This window comes from Danio rerio, chromosome 7 (genome assembly GCF_052040795.2).
Source record: "Danio rerio strain M-AB ecotype USA chromosome 7, GRCz13ab, whole genome shotgun sequence".
In the NCBI taxonomy this organism is placed as follows: domain Eukaryota; kingdom Metazoa; phylum Chordata; class Actinopteri; order Cypriniformes; family Danionidae; genus Danio; species Danio rerio.
The window spans coordinates 13,870,001-13,896,804 of record NC_141027.1 but is presented as its reverse complement, the minus strand read 5'-3'; the positions used below and the strand labels follow the sequence as shown (position 1 = coordinate 13,896,804).

Below are 26,804 nucleotides of genomic sequence, written 5' to 3'. Positions count from 1 at the left end.
TATAATAACAACAGCAAGTAGCCAATCACGACACATGAGAGCTGCAAACAGCCAATCAGATGACACAAGTGCTGCAAACAGCCAATCACACACCACATGAGAAAAGTAAACAGCCAATCACATGACACGAGAGCAGCCAACAGTCAATCACACGACATATGAGAACAGCAAACAGCCAATCACGCGAAACATGACTGTTGCAAACAGCCAATCACGACACAAGTGTTGCAAACAGCCAATCACATGACACATGGAAAAAGTAAACAGCCAATCACACGACACATGAGAAAGGCAAGCATCCAATCACACGACACATGAGAAAAGTAGAGCCAATCACACGACACATGAGAAAAGCAAACATCCAATTACACGACACATGAGAGCAGCAAACAGCCAATCACAAGACACAAGAGTGCTTCAAACAGCCAATCACACGACACGAGAGCAGCCAACAATCAATCACATGACACATGAGAAAAGTAAACAGCCAATCACACAACACATGAGAAAAGTAAACAGCCAATCATGTGGCACATGAGAATAGTAAAGAGCCAATCATGACACAAGAGTGCTGCAAACAGCCAATCACATGAAACAAGTGCTGCAAACAGCCAATTACACCATACATGAGAGCAGCAAACAACCAATCACACGACACGAGAGCAGCCAACAATTAATCACATGACACTTGAGAAAAGTAAACAGCCAATCACACAACACATGACAAATACAAGCATCCAATTACACAACACCTGAGAAAAGTAAACAGCCAATCATGACACATGAGTGCTGCAAACAGCCAATCACAAAACATATGAGAAAAGTAAACAGCCTATCACACGAGAGCAGCAAACAGCCAATCAAGAAAACTAAACAGCCAGTCAAACGACACATGAGAAAAGCAAGCATCCAATCACACGACACATGAGAGCAGCAAACAGCCAATCACAAGACACAAGAGTGCTGCAAACAGCCAATCACACGACACGAGAGTAGCCAACAGCCAATCACACGACACTTGAGAAAAGCAAACAGCCAATGACGACACACAAGTGCTGCAAACAGCCAATCACATGACACGAGAGCAGCCAACAACCAATCACATGACACATTAGAAAGTAAACAGCAATTATATGACACATGAGAAAAGTAAACAGCCAATCATGTGGCACATGAGAATAGTAAAGAGCCAGTCATGACACAAGAGTGCTGCAAACAGCCAATCACATGAAACAAGTGCTGCAAACAGCCAATTACACGATGCATGAGAGCAGCAAACAACCAATCACACGACACGAAAGCAGCCAACAGTCAATCACATGACACATGAGAAAAGTAAACAGCCAATCACACGACACATAAGAAATACAAGCCTCCAATTACACAACACCTGAGAAAAGTAAACAGCCAATCATGTGGCACATGAGAATAGCAAACAGCCAATCATGACACATGAGTGCTGAAAACAGCCAATCACAAAACATATTAGAAAAGTAAACAGCCTATCACACGAGAGCAGCAATTAGCCAATCAAGAAAACTAAACAGCCAGTCAAACGACACATGAGAAAAGTAAACAACCAGACAGCCAATCACACGACATATGAGAGCAGTAAACAGCCAATTATATGACACATGAGAAAAGTAAACAACCAATCATACAACATATGAGAGCAGCAAACAGCTAATGACATGACATGAGCATCATAACTGGAGCATGACAGAGAATGGCACTGATCTTCATTCAGTGGACTGGAGCTTTTGTATAATGAGCTTATGTAATTCAAGAGGTCACTAGAACAAATGACTTCATCTTATTTATACCAGCAAGACATGCAGAAGACTCTCTAGCGACACTACAAAATGATTTTCTAACTTAGTATTTCGGCAGTATGTAATCACTGTTATACCTTCATCATGCCACTGTGATCAGCTTGTAGGGATAGTTCACACAAATATGAACATTTATTTCAGATTACAAGATTATTGCCGTTTATTATGTGATGATCATTCATCCATTTGTTTTCCTTATTTATGAGGGGTCGCCACAGCGGAATGAACTGCCAACTATTCCCGTATATGTTTTACACAGTGTATAAATTCCAGCCACAACCCAGCACTGGGAAACACCCACACACTCTCACATTCACACCTGATCTGGTGACTGTGGAGGCCATTTGAGTACAGTGAACTCATTGTCATGTTCAAGAAACCAGTCTGAGATGATTTGAGCTTTATGTGATGGTGCGTTATCCTGCTGGAAGTAGCCATCAGAAGATGGGTACACTGTGGTCAATAAGGGATGGACATGGTCAGCAACAATACTCAGGTAGGCTGTGGCGTTGACACGATGCTCAATTGGTACTAATGGACCCAAAGTGTGCCAAGAAAATATCCCCCACACCATTACAACACCACCAGCCTGAACTGTAGATACAAGGCAGGATGGATCCATGCTTTCATGCTGTTGACAGCAAATTCTGCCCCTACCATCTGAATGTTGCAGCAGAAGTGGAGACTCATCAAACCAGGCAACATTTTTCCAATCTTCTCTTGTCCAATTTTGGTGAGCCTGTGTGAATTATAGCCTCAGTTTCCTGTTCTTAACAGACTGGAGTGGCACCCGGTGTGGTCTTCTTCTGCTGTAGCTCATCTGCCTCAAGGTTGCAAATGTTGTTTATTCGATGCTCTTCTGCACACCTTGTTTGTAACAAATGCTTATTTGAGTTACTGTCGCCTTTCTATCAGCTGTAACCAGTCTGGCCATTCTCCTCTTACCTCTGCCATCAACAAGGCATTTGCGCCCACAGAACTGCCGCTCACTGGATATTTTCTCCTTTTGACCATGTCTACATGCCTAAATGCATTGAATAGTAGCCATGTGATTGGCTGATTAGAAATTTGTCTTAAACAAGCAGTTGACCTAATAAAGTGGCCGGTGAGTGTACATATATTTGTCCTCCTGCTGCGTTTGTGCTTTAGCTCCTCCTCCTGCATGTCTGTGGTGTAGATGAGATGATTCTGCTGGGAGTTATGGGCTGTGACAGGTTAATCTGACAGTAATCAACTGCACTCCACATCTCATCTCTCTCTCTCTCTCTCTCTCTCTCTCTCTCTCTCTGAGCCCTCAGTCACTCCTGGATCTCCTTCGGCTGAGGTAAGTCACACACTCTTAGTCTTATTAAAACTGTACGCTTTGCTCCGTGTCTGAGCTCACAGGATAAGACTGGATTTAGAGTTTATTGGCTGATGCTTACAACAAGCTTTTATCTGCAGTATTAATTGAATTATTAACCATTAAAATTGAAAGCAATATCACAGGTGTTATGCCCTTATCTATCTATCTATCTATCTATCTATCTATCTATCTATCTATCTATCTATCTATCTATCTATCTATCTATCTATCTATCTATCTATCTATCTATCTATCTATCTATCTATCTATCTATCTATCTATATAGTAAATGTTCAAACTTGAAGGCTTTTTAAAGTCTGTCAAGCAAGTATCAAGATTTATTCACATTTTCATCTGCAGCCTCTAATAATATTAATACTATCGTGCAATTTAATATGACAACTTACCTTTGCTGTTCTAATTGTTTTATTTCTTTCAGCAGTTAGTTATTAACAGTGTCTAATAATCTAAAATTCTTTAAATATTTACACGGAGTTATATTTACATCGCCTCACAGCAAGAAGGTTGCTGGTTCGAGGCTCAGCTGGGTCAGTTGGCATTTCCGTGTGGAGTTTGCATGTTCTCCCCTTGTTCGCATGGGTTTCATCCTGGTGCTCTGGTTTCCCCCAAAGTCCAAACACATGCGCTATAGGTGAATTGGGTGAGCTTAAATTGACCGTAGTGTGAGTGTGTGTATGTATGGATGTTTACCAGTATTTTAGTTGCAGCTGGAAGGGAATCCTAAGTTGGCGATTCATTCCACTGTGGCGACCTCTGATTAATAAAGGGACTAAGGCGAAAAGAAAATGAATTAACAAAATGAATTAATATGAGAAGGTGATAATTTTATAGGATCATTTACATTCGCAACTAATTATTTAATCTCTTCCCTCAATTAATTATTAGTGTCCATGTTTAATAATAATCTAAAAATCTTTCAATATTAACCCGGAGTTGAAGTGATATGAGAACATGATGCAATTTAATGTGTGAATTTGCAATCGCAGCTCAAAATGATTGATGTTTTTCCATCTGTAAACAAATGACACATTTAGTTTTCAGTATAACGCCTCTGTGGATTCAGGAATGTTCTGTGCTTCTGTTTACGTCATGTGATTTTTAAAAATACCAATAATTTTAAAGAAAATCTAACTAAGGGTTACTAAGGGTGGCATGGCGGCTTAGTGGTTAGCAATGTTGCCTCACAGCAAGAAGGTTACTGGTTCCAGTTTCTGCACCAGTTTGTGTTTCTGTGTGGAGTTTGCATGTTCTTCCCGTGTGGGTGCTCTGCTTTTCCCCACAGTCCAAAGACATATCCTTTAGGTGAATTGGAAGAACTAAATTGGCTGTAGTGTACGAGTGTGAGTGTGGGTGTTTCTCAGTACTGGGTTATGGCAGGAAAGGCATCCGTTGCGTAAAACATATGCTGGAATAGTTGACGGTTCATTCCGCTGTGGTGACCCCTGATATAAATAAGGGACTAAGTGAATTACGATTTCTTATTTTACAGTTTCCATTCAGCCCGTGGAGAATCTGAGCACCATGGCTGCTGTAAGTACTCCTCCTCTTCCATAATAGGCACTTAAAAGAGTGCATTAAGCCCTGTTGTTAAATGCACTCAGTGGGATGAACTAATCTCTGGTTTCTCAAGGTGTTTTGGTGGGTCATGTGCTGGAGATTATCAAATAGTCTGAAAGTAGGGGGTCTCTTGTAGTCGTGTAGACATGAGATTAGTTCTCCCTAAACCCTTTTGTCTGCGGCTCGTTGAAGCGCTACATGTACTATAATGCTTTCTTTCCCCATTTTTTAATCCCCTCAGACTGGAAGTTTTCGTATGGTGTCCGAGGAGGAGCAGGCATTACGGGCTAAGCTTGAACATCTGACTGTGAAAGACCACGGGCCAGTGTATGGACCTTGTATGAGACTGCCGGATCATACAAAACAGAAGGTATCAATGCACCATATGCTGCAATACAGCCCAAAATGGCGTAAAAATAACATTCACTCAGACATTGCTAATAAATTTCACTGTTTATTGCAAAGAATTGCTAGGAATTGTGAATTAAACAGCAATAACGTCTTTGGATTATCGATGTTGGATTTTACCGATACGGATAGCTAGGTTGGACCATATTTGCCGATAACGGATTACTTTAACCAAGGCATGTCCAAACTCAGTCCTGCAAAGTTTAGTTCCAACCCCAATCAGACACACCTGGGCTAGCTAATCAAGCTCTTACTAGGCTATCTAGAAACATCCTTGCAGGTGTGTTGAGGCAAAAAATCTGGAGCTAAAATCTGCAGGACACCGGCCCTCCAGGACAGAGTTTGGACACCCCTGATTAAACCGATAGTTACTTAACCAAGTTAAACAGTTTTACCATTTAAATTTTTTTTTTTTTTTATTAGGTTCATCTAGATCAGACTATAAAATATACATAATATTGATACATATAGATATATGCAGATACAATTCACCAAACAAGAAATGATCAGAAAAACATAATTATACACTCAATAAGTATTTAAATAAAAGGTAAAATACCACATATTTACACAAACATATACAAACATAAGATAACAAAAATAAGAATAATGAAGAACAAACAAAAGATTAAATAAATAAATAATACAAAGAAAAAAAGGGCAATTAAGATATAGGTGTCTCCTTAAAGAAATTTGGAAAAGGGCTCCAGACTTTCTGGGACTGTTCTGGCTTTTGCTTTATTGCGAACTGAATCTTTTCCAGTTGAAGAGCATGTAAGAAATCAAAAACGCATTGCTGATAAGAAGAGGGAGCTGCTGACTTAGAAATGAATAGTTGTCTAGGGTCAGAGTAAATCAGGGTATCTTCCGTCCAATCCATATCTGTTTTCAAACCAAACAATAAAAGGAAAATGAGGAAAACGGCCAATTTTTATAAACTAAGTTTACATATTCTGTCATTTGATCAGTTAGCAGGCTTACATTCACTGCGTATGCATAAATTAAATAAAAATGTAAATTAGCAGTATTATTAGACATTTGTCATTAAATAAGGTCAGTTTGCTGACAAACGTCCTGCTGCTGTGCACCTGATGTTGAGCATTGATAGCCATTTCCGAGCAGCACCTAGTTTGCATGATTATTTCCGAGCAAGGCCTATATATTAATAATGATGTTAGTAATAATAATAATAATTAAAATCAAAATAATAATCTTAATAATAATAAATGCCTAGTTCGCTACCAAACATCTTGCTGTTGTGCACCTGATGCTGAGCAAAGACAGCCATTTGCGAGCAGCATCTGGTTTGCATGATTGTTTCCGAGCTACTGTAGGCCTAAATAATAATAATAATAATAATAATAATAATAATAATAATTATTATTATTATTATTATTATTATTATTAATATTGTTTACTTACTGTTTTTTTATTGTTTAGTTTTTTTAAATAGTTTTAGCAGGACCAGAATAAAAACACATTGGGCTCAGTTGCTACAACAAAGTGTACTATTTTAAGAATTATTTTATTTCCTCCTATTGATTATATATTATGAAAATGAAAATGGAGCCATAATTTTTATTACTAATCAGGGTCTCTTCCGTCCAATTCATATCCGTTTTCAAACAAACAAAAAAAAAAAAGGAAAATAAAGTAAACGTTTAAAAGTCGTTTTTTCCTTTTTCATTTAGTCACAAGAAACGATCTAATTCTTACAATTTAGTAGGATTAGCTCATCACCCAATGACGGTTGGGGTTAGGGGTGGGGTTGGGTGCCACGCCTCCTTTTTAAAATCATATATTTTCGTACGACTGAACTCGTACGAATTTGTTCGAATTAGTCTCTAAACTGACGAAACATAAAATACTTAGGTTTCCTCGTGAGATCAGGCTAGAGATTTCAGCTGCTTTCACTGCCTTTCTACACCTCCCTTTCTTCATGTGTTCAATACTTTTTCCCTGTGTCATTTCATTTTAATACACATAACTTAATTTGTAAACTAATTAGATTTGTTTTCTTTGCATGTATGGATTTATTTTGGTTGTGATCAACATGGGGTGAAAATGTCAAGTCAACAGCACCTTTAGAAATATGTTTTCTGATAAATACTTATTTTGCCTACTGTAATGTACCGTTTAAGATACTAGAAATGATTTATCTGCAAAAAAAGTATTCTTACATATAGCCAAAAATTTAGAAAAAATTATATTTTAGTTGTGCTTTAAATTAAATTGATCTTCCTATCTTAAAGGCTAAAGATGAGCTGAACGAAACAGATGAGAAGAGAGCGTCTGCTATAAAGGAACTCAGAGCCATGATTAAAGACAAGGCAGGCCAAGGAGATGAGGTGGCCAAAACTGTGCAAGACAAATTCGGCAAGGAGCCTGATTCTCTACTCCTGAGATTCATACGTGCGCGCAAGTTTGACGTGGCCAGAGCACACGAGCTCATGAAAGGTGAAGTGTTTCATTTCATGCATTCACACATTTTCTCTATTGTTCCCCTGCCAGACTGTGTGATTGTGTCCATCTAAACGTGCTTTTGTCCTCATCTGTGCGTCCTCGGACACAGGACGGGGGAAATTCTTTGCTTTAATTGGGGCGTTTGCAAAACTTTCAAAGAGAGCCTTTGTGCACAAATAGGGCAGGTTGTGTTTCTCAGAGAACAGACAGACAGACTGGCCTTTGATCATCTGTGTGTTTCACACTAGCTGACATTTCTAATACACACACACACACACACACACAGAGAGACTACAGAAACATGGCAAACACTCACACACATGACTGAACATCTCACTGCATGAGAACTGGGCCATAATTCTGCAATAATGCTGCAAAATATGCAGAGACGGACTAAAAAATATTACTCTGTTTGTATTATTATTATGATTTCAGTTAAAAAGCTCATGCTCACGAATGTTGTGGTAAACATTACTGATCAAACGTAGTTTGTAACACTGCATATATACACTCACCGGCCACTTTATTAGGTACACCTGGGCGTAAATGCCTTGTTGATGCCAGAGGTCAGAGGAGAATGGCCAGACTGGTTCCAGCTGATAAAAAGGCAACATTAACTCAAGTAACCACTTGTTACAACCGAGGTCTGATGACTTCCAGCAGGATAACGCACCATGTCATAAAATGCGAATCATCTTAGGCTGGTTTCTTATCATGACAATGAGTTCACTGTACTAAAATGGCCTCCACAGTCAGCAGATCTCAATCCAGTAGAGCACCTTTGGGAAGTGGTGAAACGGGAGATTAGCATCATGGATGTGCAGTCGAAAAATCTGCAGCAACTGCGAGATACTATCATATGGACCAAAATCTCTGAGGAATATTTCCAGTACCTTGTTGAACCTATGCCATGAAGGATCAAGGCAGTTCTGAAGGCAAAAAAGGGTCCAACCCGGAACTAGTAAGGTGTACCTAATAAAATGGCCGGTGAGTGTAAAAGACAAATTAAAGGGCACCTATTATGCAAAAATTACTTTTATAAGGGATTTGGGTTGTGTGGCAACAGTGTGTGCATATAGCCAGCCTCTAATGGTAAAAATGAATTAATTCTATTTCTCATGATCCCACTTGATAAAAACAGTCTGCAGAAACACTTTGATTGACATTCTCATTTACCTATTACGTCTTTTCTGCGTGCAAGTACAGACACACGCCGTAGTGGTGAGAGTTGTGCATGGCTTTCAGTGTAATGTAAACAAAAGATATGTTAGATGAATTACTGCAGATGACCACAACATTTCATTTAAATACTTACCTAATATAAAGCTTGAATTTACATTAAGACGTGACAACCGTGAAACCATGATTATTTATCATACTATATAATCGTACAACCAAAATCTATAATTGTTGCATCCCTAATTGTTATGCAGTTCAAAACATAACATATGAACATGAACGTGTCTGAATGTAGAAGAAGGCTACTTCAGCAATGCACTGCTTTTGTTGTCCTCTGAAATACAACATTTGAATGTTTGTAAAAAATAAATAAATAAACAAATAAAGAAATAAATAAATTAATTAATTAAAAGTCTATTGTAAACTGCACTGATATTATTTTGTTTCAAAATACAATATATTAACATTTTAATGTGGAAAAAGCCAACGTGGGTGTCTTAAGGAGCAACAATACAACATTTGGGCTCTTATATACTGTTGTGTCATCACTCATATTGCAAGTCATATCTCTCCGGCCCCTTATTTAGGATGCTTTTTATGAACTGGCCCCCATGACAAACTAATTGAATAGCCCTGAAATAGACATAGTTTTTTTCAAATGTCATCAACATTTCGTCTAATAAACATGACCGAGGATTTACAGATGTATAAAGTATATTTTATGTAAATTATGTCATTGTTAATAACCTATTGGTTAAATTTTATAGTCTATCTGAGTCTGTTTTTTTCCTTCACTTTCCTCAATTGGTGAATTTTGTACCTCGCCACTGTCGCCACAGGCTTGCATGATTTGGGAATTGCGGAGCTACACATTGATGGAGTTGCTCTTCAGTGTTTCAGCAGTGACCTTTACATCACACTGCACTGAACTAAACTGAACTTCAGCTGTGAAAACGGAGCTGAAGCAGTTTTAATTTACTAGAACTTCATCTATGTTAAGCTGCTTTAACACAATCCACATTGTGTAAGCACTATAGAATGAAGATGAATTGAATTGAAGTGTGTCAACACATAAGAAGTGCTCAAGGTGACTCGAGTTCAGGGATGTCAAACATACAGCCCGCAGGCCAGATCAGGCCCGAAAATGGGTTTAATCCAGGACGCGAGATGATTCTGTAAAGGATAAAAGAAACTGCTGTTCCAATTGTGTCCACTGAATGATGCTATTGCAAACTGGTAATTTCATTCAATTCATATGCCTGAATCAGCATCAGTGTGACAGCCTGCTCAGAGAGAAACATAGATATATACATTAGATGTCGCCTGGCCTATTGTTGTCTATTGGACGGAATGCGTCAATAGCGCCGCCATCTTGCTACAGGGTAGTGCTCCTTTGAAATGAATGCTGGACCAAGGTACAGTGGAGGACTGTGGCCATCTGAAGCCAGAGATATACACATATACACATATATCTGTGATCGGGAGTTTTCCTGGATGTTATTATGTACATTTTTTTTCTAATTACGCAACTTATAATTTTACATCACTTTTCTACATTGATGGATCAGTGACCGCACGGGCATTCCTGACAAAAAGCTTGTGTTTGTGTGTACAGAAATGTACTATTCACCCTCCCTGTTAAATTTGATCTAATCATGTCCTGAAACACAGCCCCTCAACTGCTTTCACTTCTCATACTGACGGAGGGAGCGATTCGTTTGTGAATGAATCCCCCGAACGACTCTTTCACTAACGTTAGCCGACAATAATACAAGTTTCTGGTTGCGCAGCATCTCGTTGTCATATTTCTTTTGCATTGTTTGCTGATTTTATTCAACAAAACTAGCATAAGCCGAGTGTTTAGTGCGAGTTGGAGCTGCTTTGCCATATGGTGAATGCAGTAAGTGACTGTTATCATCAATAACGTTACCTGATTAGCACAAAAGTTCAGAACATTCAAAAACAGAAAAAAACGTAATCTTACCTATGAAATGTTCTGCCTTTGTGCTTTGTTTTTTCGTTACTACACCCGTAGACAGCGCTAAAGTCCTGCATCTTCATGTAATAACACTGTCTTGACTAGTGCGGTTGAATGACGTTTGTCCTGGGAGCACTGTACCAATGTGGCGGCGCTATTGACGCATGCTCAGAGTCCCTATGCGATATCTAGTGTATATATCTATGAGAGAGAAAGACCACATCTATGCCCTGCCATACAACACTGAGGTGTTCTCAAGAGGAAACGGAGGCGTGGCACCCAACCACACCCCTAAACCCAACCATCATTAGTGGATAAGTAATTAATAGTAAAATGTACGAATGAGATTGTAGGAATTCATATGAATTAGCCACTAAATCAAAAATTTATGAATTTTGTGAGATTGTGTTGTCCTCAGGCTCCAGCTTTATGTTAATAATATTAAAACAAAGAAAACAATCTGAAGTTGTTGATTTTAAGTTATATATATACCGTGATTTTACTAGTCCGGCCCATTTGAAAATAGATTTTTCCTCCATGTGGCCGCTGAGCTAAATGGAGTTGTACACCCCTGAATTTGAGCATCGATGTGGTCATTTGCTGATCCGTTTCCCTTCTCTCTGCTCCTAATGCTTTATTGTCTTCTCTCTATGCTGTCTTATCCATTAAAGTTGAAACCTCCCCACCAGAAAAAAAGTATTATTATGGCAGCTCAGATGATTTGGTCTTTGAAGAATCTGATGTCTGTAATATTTGACTTTGATCTTATGGCAAATTTACTGACATATTAAATGCTCTTCTGAAAGTCAAGAGGTCTCATTACACTGAAAATAAATGATTTTCTTACGTTGATTGTTTGTTTATTGATAGTCCAAATATTAAAAAATCTGTAAATCAAGAAGCATTTTATAGAGAGGCAAAAAATACTGTCTCGTTATAAGAAATAATACGCCAAAAATTTAGTTTTACCTTAAATTTTACCTTAAAACAAGCTAAATAATCTGCCAACGGGGTAAGCAAAATAGTCTTGTTTTTCCTTTTGACGTATGATTATTTTGCTTGTTGTAGGGGGAAAAAGTTGCTTAGTTTTGGCATATTATTTCTCAAAACAACTTTTGCTCGTCTAGAAAATGCTTCGAGATTTAAGTTTTTTTTTGAATAAGGCAAAAAATCATAAGAAAAGTAAGAAAAGCATTTCTTGCAGTATAATTGACATTTTCCTTTACATCAAGGGCGTAGAATTGAGAGGGGTCTGGGTGCAGAGGTGCAGTGCAATCTGAGCTGCATCCATTGCTTTTTAATGGGCTCACCTAACCCCCCTCCCAACCCAACCCATCACAGTGATGTCACTCGCTTCATTTGAGTGCATTGTGTCTGACACGGTCAGACAATCTCAGCTTGCATCATAAAGGCTGAATCCAGATACTTTGGTAGAACTGAAATGGATGGAGGGGATGTGTACCCACCAATATCTACCAATTACTGAAATGTCCCAACCAATAATTGAATCGACTTCAAAATAAACTAATGCTCAAGCAACCCTTAGTAACACGTGCACAGTCTGAAAGTCAAGTTCGATACGAGTTCAACGTAATACTATCAAGCAAGGCTGTGCAATTAAGCGAAATTAGGTTTAGATTTTGGCCTCCAGGATTATAAGAAACAATAATCAGGATAAAACTGTTAAATTGCGTCACACATCTTTCTAAAGGGAATTCGAGAATTGGAATCTGGAATTTTTATGGACAGAATTTCAAAGCGCAGCCTTGGGTTGGAGGGGGTCCGGTTCGGGGACCACAGGATCTCATTTCTGTTATTCGCAGATGATGTGGTTCTGTTGGCTTCATCAAACATGGAGCTTCAGCATGCACTGGGGCGGTTTGCTGCCGAGTGTGACACAAATGAGATGAGAATCAGCACCTCCAAGTCCGAGGCCATGGTGCTCCCCCGGAAAAAGATTAATATCTCCAGGTTAGAGGAAAGTCCTTCCCCCAGGTGGAGGAGTTCAAGTATCTTGGGGTTTTGTTCACGAGTGAGGGAAGGATGGAGCATGAGATTGACAAGCAGATTGGTGCAGAGGCAGCAGTAATGTGGTCGATGTACCAGTCTGTTGTGGTAAAGAAGGAGCTGAGCTGAAAGGCAAAGCTTTTGATTTACGGATCAATCTACGTTCCTACTCTCACCTTTGGTCATGAGCTTTGAGATAGATAGGATGAGGAGATCTGTCACCCTGGAGGAGCTCGGAGTAGAGCCGCTGCTCCTCCACATCGAGAGAAGTCAGTAGAGGTGGCTCGGGCATCTGTTTCGGATGCCTCCTGGACGCCAACCTAGGGAGGTGTTCCAGGCATGTCCCACCATGAGGAGGCCTCAGGGAAGACCCAGGACACACTGGAGGGAACTAAGTGTCTCGGCTGGCCTGGGAACACTTTGGGATCCCCCCCAGAGAAGCTGGAGGAAGTGTCTGGGGTAAGGGAAGTCTGGAGTTCTCTCCTAAGACTGCCGCCCACGTGACCTGGCCCCAGAAAAATCAGAAGAAAATGAACGAATAAATAAATGACCATCTAAATTTCTTTACATTCATAGCTCCTCAAAGCCTGTCAGCAGTAAAGCCAAGTAAACTGACTTTTGCAGCATGGGACGTGATTGTTATTTGTAATAATAATATAAAATAAACACTTTAGTACTTATTTCATGTTTTTTTAAAAGCGCAAAACAATTTTTGCTGTCCAGGATGTATGTCCCCACAAATGTCAAGAGCAAATCTTGCTTTACATTCTACAGATCATGAGTATAGTCTACAGTTTTTCACACTCTAACTCATTCATTTTTGTCAGGATATGTGCGTTTTCGGCGAGACTATCCTGAGCTGTTTGAGAATTTAACCCCGGAGGCCGTACGCAGCACTATTGAAGCCGGTTACCCACGAATCCTCTCCACCAGAGACAAGAACGGCCGAGTGGTGCTGCTCTTCAACATCGACAACTGGGACCTGGAGGAGGTCACCTTTGATGAGGCACGGCTGAGGATTTATACAACCACATTTACACATACACTAGCCATTCTTTTTAAACTGTGAAAGTCTGGGTGAATCGGAAGTTGCAGAGACTTCAATATGTTGACATACAGTTGAAGTCAGAATTATTAGCTTTGTAGACAATCGAAAAAAAATATTGCTTTATATATATATATATATATATATATATATATATATATATATATATATATATATATATATATATATATATATATAAATAGGGCTAATAATATTGACATTAAAATGGTTTAATAAAAATTAGAAACTGCTTTTAGTAAATAAAACAAATAAGACTTTCTTCAGAAGAAGAAATATTATTGGAAATACTGTGAAAAATTCCTTGAGTAGGAGGTGTGGGGCTTTATTTTGCGCATCATTTTCTCATAGCAAACTAACGGTGAGAGAGGCATGGTTAAATATATTAATATACAGTTGCTATGGAAGCCCTCGGGTTGACGTCAACACAAGGACCACGACTCCAATCATGGAAGCAAACGGTCATATTTTAAAGTAAAGCATTACCAAAACAATTTTTACTACTTATTAATTTCATTTTAATTTAATTTATTTTTACATTCTGTCAGTGAATTTATTATTGTTGTCAGATTACATTTTAATACAAGTGGCATAAATCTTTTTCATGATAACCCTGTCTCAACCCTGTCACAGACCCTGCGTGCCTACTGTGTAATCCTTGAGAAACTTCTAGAAAACGAAGAGACCCAAATCAACGGCTTCGTCCTCATTGAGAACTTCAAGGGCTTCACGATGCAGCACGCATCTGGAATCAAACACACCGAGCTGAAGAAGATGGTGGACATGTTACAGGTGAGAGCTTTCAATAGTTCCCATGAAATCAAAATCAATTCTTTGGGGTGCTATAATAGTCTTAAAGATATGTTATGGTTACTGTTCACCACTAGATGGTGTGTATACACAACAAACGTATACACAAGGTGTACGGCAGCAAAATTGCTTAAATATTACGCCAGAATGAGAGTATAGAAAATAGGAACTAGAACTAGGCATAGGAACTTTTCATTTTTTCATCAGTCTTGGTACACAATGTAACTACAGAAGATTCAAGCTTTAAATAGGACTTTTCTATTTTTATTTTATTTTATTTTTTTTACATTTTTTGAGTAAAATGCTAATGGTCTAATTGAGTGGTTCTCAAACTTTTTTTCACCAAGTAACACCTCAGAAAAAAATGTCTCTCCATGTACCACCATAATGACCAGTATTCCAGTATTGAAATACGGTAGCGTAGTAGGCAAAAAAATGCAGATTAATTCTTAACTAAAATATTTATTATTGTCATCATCCACTTAAAACATTAAAAATAGTACATTAACAGTCCTGTGATTACAGATAAAAGCAAAAAAACAAACAAAAAAATGTAACATTTAAATTAAAATGAGATTTTAAAAGTTAATTAAAAATGGTACTGTTTTTCAAAAGTAAAAAGAAAACTGCTGTATGTAACGTGTTATCGTTTGCGTCAAATGGTTCAAAGTGTGTTCATTTTCTTTTATTATTCAGCGATTCCTCCGCATACCACTAGAAGAAAGCCTGCGTACCACTACTGGTACATATACCACAGTTTAAGAACCACTGGTCTAATCCAACTCAATGATTCATGCTAAGCTAAGCTAAAAGTGCTTCTGCCAGATCCGGATATTGGCTGAAAGGATTCAAAAATGGTAAAACTCAACTGGTCAACTATAAAATGAGCAAAAAAAAAGCTGTTTTAAAAAAATTGTTTAAGTAAAAACATAGTGTCAAACATCAAACAAGGCTGCGCATGTTTAGGGTGCTTTCACACCTAGACGTTTGTTTTGGAACATGGTGCGTTTGCCCCATAAGCTCGGTTCATTTGGTGTATGTGATTCCAGCAATCATGCTCTGATCTGCGCCAAAACAATCGGTCCGAGATGGCCTGAATGAGGTCTCGCCTCGATTGGAACGAGCTCTGGAGCGGATCGATTGTAGTAAGAAAGCAAAACAATCCATCAAACTAACAAACCGGTCTATATCACAATAATAATAACCATATGGCTATATGAAGAGAGAATTAATATTTCATTAACGGTAAATGTACGTTTCATATTAGATACGAAAGTGAAAGCATGCTAAAATATTAACGAGAGCTGTTTATTCATTAGGAAAATAAACCGAAATTACCATCTGATATTTATTCTATATTTCAGTATTATGAAATTTTGTATTGGGCTTATTGTTTTTGTTCATTTCTTGATCTGCATCATGTTCTGACTGCAGTCTCGGTTCCTCTGTCATTTCTCTCTATAATGTAAGCCTGTAATGCATAAGTATAGAGGAATTACCAACCTACATCACACAGGTTCAACCACGCATTCCAGTTGCATTAAAGATCGGTCACAATAGCAAACATGTGGTATAGGATGCCAAAATCGAAAGTCTAAAAATACAAAACTTAAATTTTACCGTACACCACACTGCTTTTAATGCCAACCGCAGACGTCTTTAGCTAGCAGCCATCATAAGAGCTGAATGGAGTGAGGACCTGATTAAAAATGCTCGACTCTGCAGTTCTCATGTTATATCAGGTAAGTTCATGTTATGCTGGATCATACACATTACTTGTTTTTGATTGCACCAATGGTTTCAGCAAAAACAGTTCAATATGTTGAATTAAACTGCAGATACTGAATGCTCAGAATGAAATGTAAGAATGTAAGTTCACATACCCTGCCGTACAGGTGCAGTTCGCTGTCAGAAGGCAGTTGTTTTGCTTGCTGATGATTAATTACCCAGGCCTTGTATAGCTCCGTCTTCTTTCCTGGTCTTTGGCTAGACAGAACCTCGGTTTTTAGCACTACAAAATTTTGAAACTGTTGGATCATTATTTCCTGCACATGACCACACAGAACAAAATTGTTGGCATTCATAGACTTGTAGGCCTTTAACTTCTCTCTTGTAAAATCCCTTGGAGTTTCAGTGAGATAGTTGTGTATTTGGGCCTGGATGCTTGGCCATTTCTTCTTATCCAATATCCATCTGGAGGGTGCTATCGCAAATGGACCTGTCAGACGAACGCCGCTCACTTTAACATTAATTTTGCTGAATAACTCTGCTTATCATTGGGTGACAAGCTCTTATAATACGCTGAAATGTAAATAATATATATATATATATATATATATATATATATATATATATATATATATATATATATATATATATATATATATATATATATATACTATGTAATCATAATAACTTATCTCTAATACAACAGGAAACTCTGTACCGCATCGGATGTCATTCCCTCTCTGTAAATGTTAGCGCTCTCAGTTTTAATCTGCAATCTCGCTGCGCGCGTATCCTGAATGTTTACAAACTGGTCATTTGTCTATAGCCAATGATTTTAAGCTCAAAATTAATAATAAAAACAAAGCTTTTTAAAAATAACTAATTAAATGTTACAAAAAATGACGAGCAATTAATTGATTACTTCAATAGATTGATTTGTAAAACCCTTGACAACTGAAATGAGAAAGTCTTACCTCAGAATAATATTTGGTGACCATGTCTGTGGGTGTCACCATTCAAAATTAAAGTACACCTTTTACACTTATAATCTCATTTCTCATCGTCATGTATTAAACTAATGACGTTTTGTGAAACCCAAATTGTTAAAACCCCTAATAAGAAGATGAATTCCTGACTCTCTCGCACATAAAGCTTGTGTTGTCTGTGTGATTCAGGACTCTTTTCCTGCCCGGTTTAAGGCTGTGCACGTGATCCACCAGCCCTGGTACTTCACGACCACCTACAACGTGGTGAAGCCCTTCATGAAGAGCAAACTGCTGGAGAGGGTGAGTGACGGAGACACAAGCTCACGATCAAGAGTCTGATTATTCACATTTATTATTTCCCTTCAGCTTAGTCCCTTTATTAATCAGAGGTCACCACAGCGGAATGAACCGGCAACTTATCCAGCACGTTTTACGCAAGGGATGCCCTTCCAGCCACAACCCATCACTAGGAAACATACACTACGGCCAATTTAGCTTACCCAATTCACCTGTACAGCATATCTTTGGACTCCCGAGCACCCGGAGGAAACCAACACCAACACGGGAAGAACATGCAAACTCCACAAAGAAATGCCAACTGAACCAGCTGAACCGGCAACCTTCTTGCTGTGATGCGATTGTGCTACCCACTGCGCCACGGTGACGCCACAGAGTGTCATTTATAATGTTTTTAAATAATTTAAATGTTGGAGGGCTTTCCTTTTTCCAGTTTAACAGAATACGTTTTCTAGATACACAAGACTTACTCTTTTGGTAAATAAAGGGTCTGATACTTCATTCAAGTCTACCCTAAAAAGATTTATTAAAGGAGTTTTGTGATGTTTATTTCATATGATGTATTATTTCATTGTGATGTTTATTCATATGTTTATGTGAGTTCACATCTCATAATTGTGATATAATCTTTTTCTTGTAATTTTAATGCTTCATTTTCAGTTTTTTTATTTTCCCTCGGAATTCTCAATTTTCTTGAGACATCTTTTTTTACTGAATTTTTACTTAAAATTCTGACATAAAATCTACAATTCTTCATTTTTTTTATAGAATACTATTTACATCTTGCAATATTTTCTTTCTTAGAACTTTAGGTTTATACCTTGTTATTGATTTCTCTGGATTGATTTGAAACCAGTTTCTTCTACACTGTAAAACCCAAAAGGTTAAGGTAACTCAAACCATTAGAGGAAAATGATTGCAACAAACCATTTAAGTTCCACAACTAATCCTAATGAGTGCTGTGAACTTAATTCATTTGAGTAAATGAAGCAATTTGAGCACAGTAAAACCCAATAAATGAAGAGAACTCAAACCAGCTGAGATCTGTAAAACTCAATAAGTTAAGGCAACTCAAACTCTTTGAGGAAACACACCATTTGAGTTAAAAAAACAAAAACTAATCTATATGAGTACTGTGAACTTACTCCATTTAGGTTGAAGTAATGAGGTATTTAATTAACTCATTACCTTCAACACTGAGTTCAAAACTCTTTTCAAATGAGTAGAATTACCTTTCAGTCAATTTTGAGTTAACTACACTCATTTCTTTTGATAAAGTTGACTGTTGGGTTTTACAGTGTACGTTGAATATAATCACATCATATTGAATTTTCCAGAGATGTGTTGCGGCTGGAAGGGCATCCGCTGCGTAAAAACTTGCTGGATAAGTTGGCGGTTCATTCCGCTGTGGCGACCCCGGATTAATAAAGGGACTAAGCTGACAAGAAAATGAACACCATATTGAAATGACACAACTAAAGATATGCACCACTTTCTTGATGTTAATCCGTTAGGTTTTTGTTCATGGAGACGAGCTAGATGGCTACTTGCGGGACTTCGGAGCTGAAATCCTTCCTCCAGATTTCGATGGAACGGGTCCCGCTTGTGACGGCAGAGAAACAGCCATCAAACTGTTCGGATCTGAAGACACAGCCCTTTAAATGACCCACACAACACAAGTATTTTGATGAACGTATGATTCAGACGTTTAATAGAAACTATATGGATGAAAGCCTTACAGATGTATAGTTTAACATTTTTAACTGCCTTATTACCATGAAAGTATTATGAGCAGATCGCAGAACAGTATCGTAGAGATGAAATATTGCACATTTCACTTGCCGATACTTACAATTCTTACTGTTATTGTTTTTTAAAAGAAACTTTGCTGAAGAGTTTTTCATTCTCTGCCTTGAAAATGGTGGTCGAGTTTATATAGTGTTTTGTACTAGTCATGTGTTCAAAATAAGTGTAGTAGAGAATTAAATGCATAAACTTGATTACAAGCCTTAACCAAGGAAAAAGTTTTAGACTGAATGTTGTGTGAAGTAGATGTTGTGGACGTCGTTTTAACCCATATTGGTTTTCCAGCCTGTCGAGTCTAATTGACATTTTCAATAAAATGGCCAAATGGTTCATCATTTTGTAGGTCTCATATTCAATATTCATACTAAAGCACAGCGTTTCCATAAAAAACAACAAAAATTCAAGTACACATCTAACTGATTAACAGTGGGAGTTAAGGGGTTAGTTCCCCCAAAACTGAAAATTACTCACCATCATGTCATTCCAAACCCCTGATTCCTTCGTTCATCTTCATAAGTTAAGATGCTTTAGGTGAAATCGGAGAGCTCCCTCATCCTCCCGACTCGTTCAACGTCAAGAAAAATACCAAAAAAAGCAAATCCTCGAAACAGACAATATGCCTTCAGTTGTTATTTTTTTCAAGACATGAGAATACTTTGGTGTGCACATAAAAAAAAAATGTATTCAACAGTTTCTTCTCCTCAGTGTCAGTATATTGCGCACGTTCATGAGCACTATGCACTGATGTTTATTCCCACACCTCACCACACAACAACCCTAAACTGAGCATGCCTCACACTGGTGAGTGGGCTTGACAAACCACCTGTAGAAAACAAAATCTTTCATCTCTGACATTTTGGGCTCTATGTTGGAGATCCATGCGCAAAGTGCAAAACGCAGGGCGCAAACGCATTAGGGGCGTGTCAGAATCCACTTTTGCCAATATATGTACGGAAAAATCCACTTTGCGCCGTGGCGCATGGTCTAAAAGGGTTGAGCTTATTTTCTTTATGAGTTATAGGTGTGTTTTGAGAATAAACCAATCAGAGTCTCATCTCCCATTCCCTTTAAGATTTCAGTTGCTTCGCGCCATGATGCAATTGCTATTTACATGATGGCTTTGTAAATGGAAAAACTAAGTGTCTCACTAGCAAGAAAACAGTTAAACAGAGCATCTGCAGAGTGAGAATGAGAAAGAAGGCCTCTCATTATCTACTTTCACTCTCGTGGATAGAATGGCTCTTGCGAGAGAAATTTGAGAGATGAAAAAGCGTACACAGCGGCCTCTGGCAGATTTGCGAAAAACAAAAACTGCAAAAAAAAAAAAAAAAAAAAAAAAAAAAAAAGAAAACAGACTCCTGGGATATATTTCGCACTCTCCAGAGATGTATACTGGGGTACGTATCCGTAATGAGCCTGGGTTGGACTTTGGCCTCAAACTTCTAATTTGCTGCAGATTAATAGGTAAGGTAGTTGGGTTTGAGTATTAGGGACGTACAATAAGATCATGCAGAATATGTACTTAATGGAACAAACAAACAGTAAATATCATATTAATAGACAGGTAATAAGCCACTAGCAAAATAGGAGTATTGGAACTTAAATAAAGTGTTACAGAAATGTATTTCACCCTTTCTTTCTTTTTTTTTTTGTTAAAAATTATGTAATTTCAGTTAGTTTGAAGTATCAGGGTTTTGAGCAACCACTACACTGACTAACTGTTTCCATCAACTTGTTTTTTATGTGATTTCATAATATCGTATAAAAATGCTTAATGTTAATGGCAAAATTTGCAAAAGAAACAAACAAAAAAAAGGTCCTCCATGGAGTAGGCTAAACTTTTTATCCAATAAGAAAAAAAAATGTGAATAAAACTTTTTTCTTTATTAATAATGTTTCAGGGTTTTCACCTATAATGGATAGGACAGTAAAGAGTATCGTCATTCGTCAAGAAAGCGTGGAGAGCAGAGAGAGGGGAAGGATCACATAGGACCTTGAGGAGGGAATCAAACTTGGGTCGTGCATATGTCGAATGTCGATGCTCGAACCACTACACCATTGGCGCCGACAAGTATGCATAAACTTTGATGGAAACAAGCAATTTTATTTTAACAGTTCACATTATAACAAAAATAGGTGCAATTGTACAGCGATAATGTACGAACCAGTGGACATAGTCAAGGTAAATCATCTTGAAATGTTATTTCGGTCATTATAAAATCCCTCAGTCATAGTCTGTCATCAAAGAAGCTCATTTTTATTATTTCCAGAACTGTCTCGAGCATCTTTTCTTTTTAATATTTGATCCCAGTTTATCAGGAAGTGACTATTTTGTTCTTTTTGACTCTTTGAAATGAAAGTGCTTTTATTCACAAATGTTAATATTGCAGTTTAAATAAGCATTTTTGAGGCTGTTTTATACTTCTGCTTCGACTGATCGGCGTGACCCACGCCGCATGCCTTGAGTGTTGCTGGGCATTTATACTTCTGTGTGCTGTTTGTGTTGCTCTGCAATAACTCTTCCGAAACGCTAGCTGGCGGTAGCTGTTCATGTTCTTCTGTGTAGAGTTTCTTCGCTGGTGTTTTGATTTTTTCTGAACACTACCTTAACGTATATGTGGCTCAAACTCTCTCATTCAGACATGCAGCAACTTTAATCATAAGGTAAACATAGAACAAAAGTTTCCATCTGGAGCTCCTACACGAGACTCGACACTTGTAAACACTCGCTTCATTGGGTTTGGGTGGCTCTCGGTCCCGCCTGCACTGGTCATGAATACAAAGCTGACCAATCACAGAGCTTGCGCTATGCGTTGTTGCGAGGTAAATTCTAGATTGGATATGTGGCCGTATATGCGGAATACGAAGGAAGACATACGCGGAAATATGCAGATTAATATAGCACCATTTTTTAATGACACCGTATAACAATAGTTAATATTTTTACAGTATTGTGACGGTTCTGTCAAGGGTTGGGAGTAGGTGTTAAAAAATACAATTTATTAGGTAATTTAATAGATAACAAATAAAACTCGGTACAACTATTTTTACATTACTGTAACGGTTGGATTAGGGTTGGAATAGACGTTAATAAAATACAATAAATAAATAATATAAATAATTCTAGTTAACTTTCAGCCCCAACCATATCAGATCTAGCTTCAATCTTGTTGCGACGAGTAGTTAAATTTTTTAAGAGGTACACGTGAGCATCTGTGTCAGCCACGATGAGGGCTATGCAACCGCGTGAAGGCTGCACCGGAGCATACGTGTGCGCTTGACACAGAACTATAAATCAGCCTTTAGGATGGTAACAGCTACTTAACTGAGGTGGAAACTGAAGTGCAATTCAAACTACTTAATATCTAGGCAAAAACCCCAAATAAAATTAAGATGTAGAACAATTTTCACTGGAGAAAAAAAAATAATCACATAACAGCAAGTTTGCTTTTTAAACAAGAAAATAATTTATTTCTGGAACACTATAACCATTCTGGTAATAATAAATTATTCAATCACACACCATTGGTTTTGCAAATCAGAAACACACCAGTGATTGAGATATTATGCTGCATGGGGTTTTGAGGTCGTGAAAAAAATAAAAAGACACATTCAACAACCAGCCATCAAACACAATAAACTGATGAGAAATAGGAATGGAAGTGATTTTTAGACTGAAATAATCCTTTAAATGTGTGATTACAGTGACGTTGGGCAGTGTCAACCTGAAAACAGAGCCAATTATCTCCTCTCTATTCTGCAAATAGACTATTCTTGTCTTTTTTATTTTATTTTTTAGATATATGGCCTTTCGTTTTCTGATTCCTACATAGGACTGCAGCGTGAAAGCAGTTTCTCTAAACTCCATTTGACACGATGCTTTCTTTAACTTATCTGTCTTGGTTTGGCTGGAGAAAAGGAGAAAAAGCATTATTGCTGATCGTCAAACAAGTAGCTGTTCCCTGGTTTTCATAATAAACCATCACCATGTTACAATTAAACACATTTAACCATTTATCTGTTATAAGATGTGGTGATATGACGCAAACATTCAAACTAGCATATCTTTCTGTACATACGAGAGAACAAAAATAATGACAAATACAAAACAAATAACATAAGCAGTGTTTTCTGTGCAAAAAATAAAAAATACATTAAAGTAAGTGGGAGACGTTGTGAAAGGCAAACTGGATGAAGTTACAGCAGAGATCGACTTTTTGCTGGTGTAAAAAAGGCCAAACCAGATCCCGTCAGACTAACTTTTAGGACACGAGATTCAAGAGGTAAAACAACACCCAATACAGAGACTGAGACAGATAAATCATTAAGTAAATCTCTCAGTCTAACCAAAAAAAAAAAAAAACTAAATCGCTGGATGTTATTATATTAATTTGACTGTCATTATGCCTGATCGTCTACAGGAGGCGCTGTTCAACTGCTAATTGTTTTTTGACGCTTCTAACACTGAATGTGCTGTTGACAATTTCTCCTTTAAAAAGCATTACTGTTGACTAATAAACATTAATAATGAAGGCAGTTACGCGTGTTAGAAATGCACAATGTTTAACTAACTAAGGGCTTCTGGAAATCAGTGATAAACTGTTAATGAAAAACAATAGACTGAACATTACACAGGTTATCTGACTGCTCTTTTGGTCTTTTGAGTTTTCCCTTGGATTCTTTTTTTTTATATATCTTAATATTCAGCGCCAGCATGATGATAATAAAGATGCAATCTCACAACACACCACCAAGAAATGTCCAAGTTATATTTCAACCCAAATAAAATACAATTATATTTCACTCTCAGTTATATATATATATATACTGTATATAAACCTCTAAATGCCATCTGAAATCTGAAGCATTTTCTCAGACTTCTATGTTTATATGCTGTTATTTGACTTTAAAGGCAATGAAAATAACCTATTCAACATCATACCAGTGAAAATATTTGAAACTACACAAGGAAAAAATAGAAAAACTTTCATAATTTAGGAAGGTTTCTGATGGCATTTAGATACTTTTGCATCCATATATATATATATATATATATACATATACACACACACACACACACACACACACACACATATATATATATATACATACAAAAACAAATACTAAAGATAAATACTGTTACACTGAAAAAAAGGGAAAAAAATGTAAAACAAAACAAAATAAAAACAACACAAAAACAAAACAAAAAACAAACAAAAACATAAAAAACTAAACACACAAAACAAAACACAAAAAACTAAATAAAACAAAAACAAAAAACTAAAAAAAAAACAAAAGAAAAAACTAAACACTAAACAAAAAGCAAAACAAAACAAAAAACAAAATACACAAAAAACTAAACAAAACAAAAAAGCAAAACATGAAACTAAAACAATGCAAAAAACGAAAGAAAAAAAAAACCACTAAACCAAAACTAAAAACAAAACTAAAAAAACAACACAAAACAAAACACTAAAAACACAAAACAAAACAAAACAAAAAAAACACAAAAAACACTAAAAAAACAAACAAAACACTAAACAAAAACAAACAAAACGCTAAACAAAACCAAAACTAAAAAAAAAACACTACACAAAAACAAACAAACAAAACAAAAAACCAAAACGCTAAACAAAACCAAAAGTCAAAAAGTCCCAATTTAAACAATTTTGTTTTTACTGTAAGAAAAAAACAAAATAATAATAATAATAATAATAATAATAATAATAATAATGGAAAATCTTTTTAAAATATTAAAAACTCAAAGAAATAATCTTGCTGACAAAATGATTATTTTAAATAGAGTTTCTAATTGTTTTAATAAGAAATATTGCAAAAGTGCTTTAAAAAGTGCTTACTTTCACGAAAATAACTGCAACAATTTTAATAAAGACAATTTACTCGAAGCAAAAGGAAAGATAACTTGGACATCATGTGAGATTACCCTTTATATGCTGCATGGCTTCCCTGAAACAAACCACTTAACCACTGTGAGAATCTCCAGTACAGCTCTTTGGAAACACAAGTCCTAAAGTTCCCTTCAAATTTACTCATATTTCCCCTCAACAATGAAATATTCTAGAAGACAACAAAAAATCTCCTGAATCCAAGACTAAAGAAACCCATAACAATTGCACAAAACATGAAAACGGAAGTATATAACGCAAAAAACAACAACTCAAATCTCCCAAGTAACCAGTTTTCAGAGACAAGCGCCTAAAAAATATGAAAATAAATGCACTATTGTCTCCCACCGGGTCCCAAATCAACACGAGGTCCACAAACACAGTCAATACTGCAGAAACAAACTCGTAGTGCTCTTAATGGGACATCCCGTAAATTACAGGATGATCAAAAGAGGGATCATTTTGCTGGCGATTTCCTCTTTTTTTCCTAGTTTTTTTTTTTTTTTAATTATAACAATGCATCATATGGCAAATGTTACATGAAAGTGCTCAACAACAAAAAAACCCTGAATCTACAATGAAGGTGACGTGGATTGAAAAACGAGTTTTGTTTTAATGTCGTATTACAGTATAGTGGACTGGAAAAGGTCTAGTTGGTTTTAAAACGGTTCGGACTGTGCTTAAACCAGACCAGATAGTGATGGAAAGTCAAGACGGCGTGTCGGTCATATTCATAAGCACACAGTGCCTGCATAACATTCACTTCTCTGAGAGTCTCGAGTTATGTACAGTGAAGCTCGCCGTGTGTGGTTTAGCAAGTCAGCCGAGTCAATCTCACAAAAGCATTGGTCATATTTATATCCCAATAAAACTGAGCCGGTTGTTAAGGATCACTTAATATTTTCATTGACACATCCAGATATTATGATCATAAATTAGCCTCATTCTCTATGTATTTGATGAGATCTCTTAAATTAGCTTTAATTTAAGCTAATTTATGGTATTATATTCAATGCAATACAGTAAAACATCACAGGGGGAAAAACATGTCAAATAAGCATTAAGATACCAAAAACAATTTATTTCTTATTCTCTGCATTATTTCTTTAATTATAATGATTTTTATTTTTAAATTTCTAATGATATATTTAATGACTTATTTTTCAACATTTAATTAACATTGCACACAATATATATAATCTATAATAATACTAATAATATATTAAATAATAATAATAATATATAATTTCTGCTAATTTATGGTATTAAATTCAATGCAATACAGTAAAACATCACTGGGAGAAAAAATGTGCCAAATTAGCATTAACATACCAAAAACATTTTTATTTCTTTTTTTTCTGAATTATTTATTTTTATTTAATAATTATTGGTATTTTTGATTTATGATTATATATTTA

General features: G+C 36.8%; 2 protein-coding genes across 3 annotated transcripts in view; one reads left to right on the top strand and one right to left on the bottom strand.

Moving 5' to 3' along the window:
- The first annotated feature begins 3,132 nt into the window (after positions 1–3,132).
- On the top strand, positions 3,133–20,833 carry rlbp1a (retinaldehyde binding protein 1a). 2 transcript variants are annotated; one of them, XM_087258993.1, is made up of 8 exons: positions 3,133–3,320; positions 4,688–4,728; positions 4,997–5,125; positions 7,416–7,620; positions 13,618–13,796; positions 14,487–14,645; positions 17,567–17,677; positions 19,189–20,833. In XM_087258993.1, the coding sequence occupies exons 2-8, from the start codon at positions 4,720–4,722 to the stop codon at positions 19,333–19,335; spliced, it is 939 nt and encodes a 312-aa protein (XP_087115119.1). In that variant the 5' UTR covers positions 3,133–3,320; positions 4,688–4,719; the 3' UTR covers positions 19,336–20,833.
- A 5,146-nt stretch (positions 20,834–25,979) lies between these two features.
- The window catches only part of abhd2a (abhydrolase domain containing 2, acylglycerol lipase a), a 52,346-nt gene continuing 51,521 nt past the window's right edge, over positions 25,980–26,804 (bottom strand). The window contains exon 13 of the mRNA XM_087259009.1: positions 25,980–26,804. This exon is cut by the window's right edge and continues 1,889 nt beyond it. The gene's annotated coding sequence lies outside the window, so the exon portion shown is untranslated.

Coding starts and splice junctions, on each gene's coding strand:
- rlbp1a (XM_087258993.1), top strand. Junction 7,621..13,617: donor AGCACACGAGCTCATGAAAG/GTGAAGTGTTTC, acceptor CATTTTTGTCAG/GATATGTGCGTTTTCGGCGA. Junction 13,797..14,486: donor AGGAGGTCACCTTTGATGAG/GCACGGCTGAGG, acceptor ACCCTGTCACAG/ACCCTGCGTGCCTACTGTGT.